At 41.5% G+C, this 10,378-nt stretch overlaps 1 protein-coding gene across 1 annotated transcript; it reads left to right on the forward strand.

Moving 5' to 3' along the window:
- The first annotated feature begins 823 nt into the window (after nucleotides 1-823).
- On the forward strand, nucleotides 824-9,896 carry RGS21 (regulator of G protein signaling 21). The gene is made up of 3 exons (XM_001516374.2): nucleotides 824-959; nucleotides 4,508-4,674; nucleotides 9,693-9,896. The coding sequence occupies exons 1-3, from the start codon at nucleotides 824-826 to the stop codon at nucleotides 9,894-9,896; spliced, it is 507 nt and encodes a 168-aa protein (XP_001516424.2).
- The last annotated feature ends 482 nt before the right edge of the window (nucleotides 9,897-10,378 follow it).

Consider the following 10,378-nt stretch of genomic DNA (forward strand, 5'->3'; position numbering starts at 1 on the left):
TTTAAAAAATGCATAAGCCACTCTTCTTTCCTGTCGGAAGTGTGTCTAAATAAAGAGTTAGGCAGTAACGTTTCTTAGATGAAATAATGGATAGTAGATCTTCATCTCCGAAAACCATATTTTAAAACTGCCTAATTGCTTCCCCTCCAAGCCCAAAGAGAGCTTCTTTAGAAACCTAAGGGCTGAAAATTATAAACTGGTTGTGGAGAAAGTTTATTCTGTCCTGACAAGCTCTTCGATTTAGATAAATCAGCACCGAACCAGTAGTGTGTTAAATTAATAGGACCCTATTTAAGTCTTTGAAAGAGGGAAGGGTCTTCAAAGACAGTGGGAAACTAACAAAACATTGAAAGACAATTACATTTCTTGAACTACTTAATCAAAACCATGTGGAGAAACAAAATTATGAACAGTACCAATTTTTTCCACTACTAAAAAATCTGCAAAATAGCCCATTTATCACACTGTTGCTAGCCTGATAACCTTTTAGATGCTTTGCTGGGACTAAGTAGAGAAGTGTCATATAAATTAATGGCTAATCCATTCAAAGTTGAGAAGAAATTCAGTAGTGCTCTACAAAACAATGAGTAATCTCTCTCCTGTGCCTTTATTAGAGTCCAACCAATTGCAAACATTATCACTACTGTCTGCTAGATTAATAATGAGGTTGCCGATGTCAAATTACATTCCACTCTGTGGGGCTCCACGCTAGCTGTGCTCTGGGAAACAGGACTTTCGCTGACCTCTTGCTTTTCGATTCACGGTACAGTCGTACAAGTTACTCATCGGAGCTGATTAAAAGGGAGCTTTCAACCAACGTCCCATGGTTCAAAGACTGCAGGTTATAAAGGCAAAAGATCACAATGCTATTTTCAAGAGTAGCTGTTGTTTCCACAGGTCAACGTCTAGGGAAGCAATGGCGTGGTCTCAGTCCATGGACACACTGCTAGCTAACAAAGGTAAGACCGACCAGGTAATTAACAGGTGTGATTGGCATCACTACATTTTAACAGGAGTTGAGTATAAACATTAGCTCCTTTGAGGGCATTTTGGAGAGCTTGAAGGTATAATCTTGATGATGATACCTTCGGTGTGTTTTATGTACATAGGTTCAAACAGTCAAAGTAGCCTGAGTTTGAAAGGTCAGAACCAAGAATAGAGGCAAAAACAATCCACGTCTGATTTCTGATGACAAATTAGGGTTCGGATTTTATCCAAACCTCATTTAAATTGCGGGGGCGGGGGGAGCATGTTCTTGCAGAACCTTGCATTAATAGTTGGCATCACACCTCTGACCCCGTGTATTAATGCCTCGACCCTGACCATATGCGCACAAACCCAAGTGCACAAACCTTTTCTTCCAATCCTGCTTCATGCTAAATTCAGAGATGCGTCATCAGAAACACGTTCTTCAAATCTGCTGCTGCATTTCAGCCAAAATTCATAGTGAAAACAAAAATCCTGACAGAACTAAGTGCATCTGTATGCAAATAGAACCAGCATTTAGAGAACCAAAAAAGCTACCTTAAAGTGATAAAGAAAATGGCTTATTCCAATATATCCTTTAAGGTCCCCAATCAGCTCTCCCCATCCTACCTTATCTTGCTGATCTCCTACTCTAACCCAAATCGTACATTTCACTCCAATGCCAACCTATTCACTTTACTTCAGTCTCATTTATCTTGCTGTTGACCCCTTGCCCAAGTCATTCCTCTGATCTGGACCTTGCTCCCCCGACCATATCTGAGACACCACCGCTTTCTCGACCTTCAAATTCCTCTTATAATCAAATACCCCTTAGCAGCCTTCCCTAAGCCCTCATTTCCTCTCTCTCTCTCTGCATCTCCTCCCCTCATCTCCTCGCTCTCTCTGCATCTCCTCCCCACTTGGATCTGAACCTATTAAATAATGGCATTTGTTCAGTGTGTTCTATGTGCCAGGCACTGTTCTAAATGCTGCGGGGAATACGAGAAAATTGGGCTGGTCATAGTCTCTTTCCCACATGGGGCTCGTAGTCTTCATCCCCATCTTACAGATGAGGTAAGGGAGGCCCAGAGAAGTGAAGTGACTTGCCCAGGGTCACACAGCAGACAGGTGGCAGAGCAGGGATTGGAACCCAGGTCCTTCTGACTCCAAGACCTGTGCTTTTATCCACTAGGACACTCTGCTTATCATCCTCGGTTAGCCATCTAGGAAAAATTCCTCATGGTTTACCACCTCCTCATCTCTAATGGCTCACCTGTCATCCACCTGGCAATGCCTCAGGGACCATAACCCAGTGAAGGGAAGACCACTTCAGTACCTCCAAAACAGGACTGTATAGATTTCTGGAATGAAAGTCCCTTTCTTTTTGGCATCCACAGTTCCACTATCTTGGACCAAACTCAACATCACCAATCAGCAGGTTACAGGGAGATTTTTACCTTTAAGGGACCTAGGAGCCTGGAGAGATGGAATGGATTAAATGGGATAGGGTGGATGGGGAGGATGCAGTGCTGGAATTAAATGAGAACTGGTCAGAGGAAATCCCCGAATGGTTGTCCTTGAGGGGCTATGTTCCACTTGGAATTAAAAAAAAAAATCATCAGAACGAAGAATTCTAGGAAGATGGGACTGATTGGGCTGGGGTAAAAGTGGCTACAACAGCAAGAGTTCCGATCAGCATGACAGGGGACAGAGCACGGGCCTGGGAGAAAGAAAGACCTGGTTTCTTAATCCCAGCTCTGCCCCTTGTCTGCTGTGTGACCTTGGACAAGTCATCTAACTTCTCAGGGACTCGGTTCCGTCTTCTGTAAAAATGGGGATTAAAACTGAGTGTCCCATGTGGGACGGGGACTGTGTCCTATCTAATTATTGTGTATCTAACTCAACCAGCACTTAGAACAGTACGTGGCACATAGTGAGCGCTTAAGTTCCATAGTTATTATTATTGTTATCCTGCAGACTGTCACTTTGTCATGGTTGTTCCTGTTCAGGACAGAACTAAGGCTAGATTGTCATGATCCTCCTGGGGCTTCCTGTCATAGCTTTCTGAAGGATATTTAATTATAATAGTGGTAGTTATTAAGAATTTACTGTGCCAGGTTTTGGGGTAGGTACAAGAGAATCAGTTCAGACACAGTCCCTAACCCCCATGGGGCTCACACTCTAAGTCTTTGTATCAGGCAAAAACTCCTCACAATTGGCTTCAAATCTCTCCATCACCTTGCCCCCTCCTACCTCACCTCCCTTCTCTCCTTCTACAGCCCAGCCTGCACACTCTGCTCCTCTGGTACTAATCTTCTCACTATGCCTCGTTCTCACCTGTCCCGCCATCTACCTCTGGCCTGGAACGCTCTCCCTCCTTAAATCCACCAATCACACTTCCCCCCTTCAAAGCCCTACTGAAGGCTCACCTCCTCCAGGAGGCCTTCCCAGACTAAGTCCCCCTTTACCTCAGCTCCCCCTTTCCTTTGCTCCCCCCCCTCCCCCTCCACAGCACTTGAGTATACTTACATATCCATAATTCTATTTATATTAATGCCTGTTTACTTGTTTTGATGTGTATATACATATATAATTCTATGTATATTGATGTTATTGATGCCTGTTTACTTGATTTGATGTCTGTCTCCCCTCTTCTAGGCTGTGAACCCATTGTGGGCAGGGATTGTCTCTATTTCCGCATTGTACTTTCCAAGCGCTTAGTACAGTGTTCTGCACACAGTAAATACTCAGTAAATATGATTGAATGAATGAACAGACATCATCCACATTTTACAGATGAGGAAAGGGAGGCACAGAAAACTCCAAGACTTGACCAAGATAATATAGCAGTCAAGTACCAGAGCTGGGATTAGAACTCAGGACTTTGCCCTTTGCGGCAATTACAACAATAATTGCCATATTTGTTACGTACTATATGTCAAGCACTGTACTAAACACTGGGGTAGATACAGAGTTATCAAGTCCCACATGGGACTTACACTGCAAGTAGAAGGGAGAACAGGTATTCAAACCCCAATTTTATGGATGAGGGAACTGAGGGCCAAAGAAGGTAAGTGACTGACCCAAGGTCACAAAGAGTACAAGTGAGAGAGGTGGAATTAGAACTCAAGTCCTCTGACTCCCAGGTCCATCCTCTTTCCACTAGGCCCACGCTGCTTAATTGGTACAGGTATTTGCACTAGCCTAGTTACCCTTCGGCCGGGAAGACGCCAAATATCTTCAGTCCTCCTCCTCTCCCTCCAAAAGGAATCTAACATTTCCCCAACTACATCGACCCATCCTAAGTGCAAGCTCCATCTGTTATTACATAGGATGTGTAGACGAGGACTATGTGCTTTGGCAAAAGTTGCTTCAAAATAGGATTTTGTTTCATTTCCAAATGAGATTTGAAAGATATCTTTAGACAATAGAGTTCACAAGTAGGATAAAGTGTTACAGATTGTCATCCTTTTCGTTAATTTTATTTCTGTCATGGAACACATTATGCACAATGGTTTTCCACTTCTCTTTCAAACCCCAGCTGGTCTAGACGCCTTTAGGACATTTCTCAAATCAGAGTTCAGTGAGGAGAATGTTGAATTCTGGCTGGCCTGTGAAGACTTCAAGAAAACCAAGTCGGCTGAAAAAATAATCTCCAAAGCCAAGATGATATATTCTGAATTCATACAAGCTGATGCTCCTAAAGAGGTAAATGCATTTACTAATCACTCTTCGCCAAAGCCACATCCAAAAAAATCACCTGACTTGGGCTACTATACATACAATAAGTGGTATTTGAGTGTTTACACTTGTGCAGAGTTCTGTACCAAGCTCTTGGAAGAGTACAATAAATACAACAGAGATGGTAGACACAGTCCCTGCTCACAGTGAACTTAAATTCTAGAGAGGGAGACATATCAATACAAATTTCAGATATGTACTTCAGTGCTGTGGGATTGAGGATGGGGTGAATATCAATATCAGTCAGATAATACTGCTAAATCCCAGTTAGTGTTATTAAAAGCACTAAAATTATAGTTACCCGTAGGATGATATGAAATCCCTTCTGCATTCCCAAGATCCAATTGACCAAAATAATAAACAATATCATGGTCCATATCTAATTTGAACAAGTATCAATAATGAATCCTGAAATCAATTTTAGGTACACATATGTAAATGTGATTTTCCAAGTGTTATATGACACATTCTGTTCAGCTAAAAGGCACCTCGTGGCAACGCATGAAGATCTGCTATTATTTACTGCTAAATGTTCTTGGGCTTTAGTTACTGAATTCAAGGCAGTCAAAGATTGAGGGGGAAGCAAGATGTTATACCCAAAATAAAGTTGTCGGCTCAAGCCGAGCAACAGTGCACTATTAGAAATAGCTCACTAAACTGCAATAGCATAACAAAAAAAGCACCCAAAGACTTCAGAACAGGAAATGGCTATATAAAGATCCCTTCTTAATATCATTGCCTTACCTCATCTTCACACAAAGGGTAATGAGTTCTTACTATTGCTCTAAGGAAGCATCCCAAATCGCCCCTCATCATTCGAAATATCTACCAGCCAGCCATATTTCTTGAGCACTTACTCTGTGCAGAGCACTCTATGGAGTGCTTGGGTGAGCAAAATAGAACAGACCCATTCCCTGCCCACAATGATCTTACAATCGAGAGGGTTTAATCGCATGATCATAATAATCTAGTTTTCATTCCCACTCAACACAAAGGCACTGGAGCTGTTTGTCTTTCAAGTTAGTGCTGCTGAGAAGTGTAGCTACCAACTCTGCTATAGTATACTTGCCCAAGTGCTTAGTATAGTGCTCTGCACACAGTAATAACTCAATAAATATGACTGACTGGGCCCTTGATATTCAAGCATTTGATATTCACCCCACCCTCAATCCCACAGCACTTGTGTACTAATCCGTAGTTAATTTGTATCAATGTCTGCCTCCAGCTCCAAACTATAAGGTCCTCGTGGGCAGGAAATATTGTGCTGCCCCAATCCATCATATTTATTGAACACTTACTATAAAATCTAATAACGCTTCTTTCCTTAAGTTTATCTATTCTAAAATAGTCATGGTATTTTGAATTGCATTGTCCTTTGTGAGTTAATGTTATTTTAAAAGCCTAATGATTGTGAACTAAGTACGTTGCTAACTATGTATGTTTTAGATATTGTCAAGTAGAGTTTCCAAATGCAGGATAAACTACTTGGTCTCTCATAGCTAACTTGAATATAACCATTTTTTTATGATTAGACTGTAAGCCCGTCAAAGGGCAGGGACTGTCTCTATCTGTTGCCGACTTGTACATTCCAAGCGCTTAGTACAGTGCTCTGCACATAGTAAGTGCTCAATAAATGCTATTGAATGAATGATATTTGTTAAGAGTTTACTCTGAGCCAGACACTCTACCAAGCACTTGGACAGATACAAGCTAATCAGGTGGGACACGGTCTGTGTCCTACATGGGCTTCACAGTCTCAAACTCAACTTTTCCAATGTGATAACGGAGGTGCAGAGAAATTGTGACTTGGCCATGATCACTCGGAAGACAAGTGGCACGGGCAGGATTAGAACTCAAGACCTCTGATCGTCAGGCCCGGGCTCTTCCCGCTAGGCCATGCTGTTGCCTGTTTTCATACTGGATAATCTTCTGGCCTGTCGGCTGTCCAATATCAAGCGGCTTTTTATGACTGATATGTTCAGGTAAAGTGTCTGACCTCTCTGTACCTGCCCATTTCTGTGTCTCGGAAGGGGCAGCCATGTTCACTCATTCATTCATTAAATCAAATTTATTGAATGTTTATGTTCAGAGGGGCCTAAGAGGTGAATGCAATGGCTCAGGAGTAACCCTGTGGGTTTGAGCAAACTTGGGTGCTTTGCAAAATGGAACATGGGGTAGCCATTATATTACACTGTGTGTGATGCTTGTGATGCCATATGCATCTCCGCATCTGATATTTGAGCGTTACCAATGGTTACCCTCATTCCCCTCCCCCATGGTGAATACCCACAAGACCCTGTTCAACTTTCACTCCATTTCAACTTTCAGAATTTCTCTAGGAAACCGTTTCCATAATAGAGTTTTTATATGTCTAATTATTCTCCCTTTCATTCTATTTGTTCCATATTACCTGGAAAAGCCTCAGGGTAAGTCATATTTCTTGTCTCTGAAAAACTCTAGAAATCATTTCCTCACAGCTGGATGGAGAAAGCACTGAATGATAAATCAGATTTTTTTTTTTTTAATCCTTAACCAGGGGAAAAGAGATTTGGTCAAAGCAGAAACAGATATAAATGTATAGGAATCAAAGGAAGCATCGGCTCTGAGGTCACGTATCCTAGTCCTTATCCACAGTCCTGCTCCTGCCATTCTCCCTGTCCCATTTTTGACGCTGGATCCAATTAAGTTTCTGCTCCTGGCCCTGTTCTGCTTCCTACCCAGGTGGAATATCTTTCCAGAAATTGACTCAGCCACTCTGCTCTCCCTGAGCAGCTCTAATGTCTCCAAAGATTCTCAGACACTGGTCTCCCCTCCTCATATTCCTCCTGCCCTTCTTTCTCCTTTTCCCCTTGGCCTAACTTCTGCCACGCTGCTCATCTAAACGATAGTCTTTTCAAAGTCATTTCTTAATAATCCTGGTATTAGTAAAGACTTACTATGTGCCAAGCACTGTATAAGCACTGTAGTAGATCCAAGGAAATCAGGTTGGACGCAGTCCCTGTCCTGCATGGGGCTCACAGTCTTAATCTCCATTTTTCAGATGAGGTAACAGGCACAGAAAAGTGACATGACCTGCCCAAGGCCACACAGCAGATAAGTGGCAGAGCGGGGATTAGAACCCATGACTTTCTAACTCCCAGGCCCTTGCTGCTTCCCTTAATTTCTTAGCCATTTCTGAGCTAATGGAAGTGTTTTGAAAGTGATTAAATGTATATATGAGGAAAAAGAGAGAGAGAAAGAAAAGGATAGATTGATAGAGGGTAATAGACATAAGGAAAGTGAGGTCGAGGTACAGATCAGTTTGGAAAAAGATGTTCAAAGAAAATAATTTCTAAATTCAAATTAGTTTTTTGAAGTTTCATAGACAATGACCCAGAGGGTCATAATGAAGATGAGTTTTGGTTTCTATACACTAATCTACTTCACATACTTGAGTAACGCATGTGGTTATTTGGAGAGGGTAGGAATAAGCAGCACAAAATGGGGCTCACAATCTTGATGCCCATTTTACTGATGAGGTGACTGAGGCACAGAGAAGTCAAGGGACTTGTCCAAGGTCACACAGTAGACAAATACAGCTGGGCTCAGAGCCTTCTGACTTCCAGGCCCGTTGTTTACCCATTGGATGGAGTAACAGAAATAAAAGTCAATGGAACTCAAAGTCAGTTTTTCTTCTTGAATACTGATCCGGTCAAAAAGATCAGCAGTCTTTGAAAGATTGGATTGGAGTATATTTGTCCTTACTAAACTGCAACATGTTTCGATGGATCGTTTTTCTGATCTATCAAGTTGCTTGGAATTATGTTTGTCCCATAATCAAAGGGATTATTTGTCTGATTGTTGTTGTGCTGTACTCTCCCAAACGCTTAGTACAGGGCTCAGCACACAGTAAGTACTCAATGAATACAATTGAATGAATGGATTATCATTTCCTCTCTGCTCGGGGGGGAACCCTGAATTTAATGAAATGGTGTTCTATTTCCAACAAAGTGACCAGAAACATTTTCAAGAAGGGATTCCAACTTGGCAATTTTGACTTTGGACAATATCTCCAGTCAGTGGAATCTGCCTTTAAATGATGGGAAGTATGCAACTCTAATGATGCGAGCTGTGATTGAATTTAACCTAGAAAGATGATCACCGCCGCTGAATCTTCAGGGAATTTGGGGGCACTGAGTTGTGAATGGTTTAAGATCCCACTTGGGTCAGATCCTTTGCATATATTCATGCCCACACCCTTTTTACATAATGAGGTACTTTCCTTAGCTATGCACTGCATCCTAAATGGGGGAAGGAAAACTCGTTTGAATCCAAGGGCAACATGGCACACTTTTCATTCAAATGATGCAAAGAGTGTGAGTGCCTGTTTTAGGCGAGGAAAAATGCCCCTGGATTTACCTTAATATGATCCCAAAGGGCAGTACAAACAGCAAAATATGAAGCTCTTTGGAAGCAGGGAACGTATCTGTGAGCTCTGTTGCACTGTACTCTCTCTGAAGTGCTCAGTGAAGTGGTCTGCACAGAGTAAGTGCTCAATAAATACCACTGATTGATTCGACTTCCCCAAAAGCTGTTTCTCTTATAAGGACAGAAAAGAGAGTGGAGTGAGGCCAGATAAATTCAAGGGAGGTGGAAAAGCAGTCCTCACAAGGAAAGATTTTAGGTAAACAAAACAGACATTAGCTGGCTACAGAAAAATGTTTTCTATTAAAAGAATACAAATGTCTGCTCTCTGGATCCATCAGTTGGACACTAGATCATCTGCTTTGGACTCTGTTCTTCAGTGACACATTTCTTCCAGCCAAAGGATAAGAAAAAAAAAATGTTCAGCATCAGGGATAATGAGACCCTATCCTTCCTGCTACTTTGCATCAAATGCACTCCCTTCTGAAAAGAAATTCAAATAGCATTTGTGCTCTGCATATGCGTAAAACCTTGGATTGTCAGTAGAGCTTAATGCGAATTATGAACCTTATTTTCTACAGATTAACATCGACTTCAGTACCAGAGACCTGATCTCACGGAACATCTCAGAACCAACTCTCAGGTGTTTCGATGACGCCCAGAGATTGATTTATAGCCTCATGGCAAAAGACTCTTTCCCTCGGTTTCTCAAGTCAGAGATTTATAAGAAATTGATAAATAGTCGACAAAATGGAAATCCAAAAAAATGGCTTCCTTTTCTATAAAGAAGGTAAAAAAACTAAGAAGTTTATTTTGTTGGAAATCATAGTCGTTCAGTTAGGAGTTAAAGCTTTCCATTTCCCATGTGAATATTAGAAACAAGTCTTCCCTAAAATAATTTATTACAGAAATTTACACACTTTTCACTCTGCCCTTATCCTTAAAGAAATACATAAACTATTGTATATATATACACTACTGTACAACCAAGCTTGGCTCTAAGTCATTTGTTTAATATTAGTTTTGTTCTGTTTCATAATACTAGTAATGATTATGGCATTTGTTAAGCACTTTCTTAGTGCCAAGCACTTAACTAAGCACTGGGATAGACACAATACAAGCAGATCAGACACGGTCCATCCCATATGGAAAATGACAGTCTAAAGGGGAGGGAGAGCAGGTATTTCACTTGCTTCATTTTACAGATGAAGAATCAGAGGTACAGAGATTTTAAGTGACTTACTAAAGACACACAGCATGCCGCTGG

This window comes from Ornithorhynchus anatinus, chromosome 16 (assembly GCF_004115215.2).
Source record: "Ornithorhynchus anatinus isolate Pmale09 chromosome 16, mOrnAna1.pri.v4, whole genome shotgun sequence".
Lineage (NCBI taxonomy): Eukaryota > Metazoa > Chordata > Mammalia > Monotremata > Ornithorhynchidae > Ornithorhynchus > Ornithorhynchus anatinus.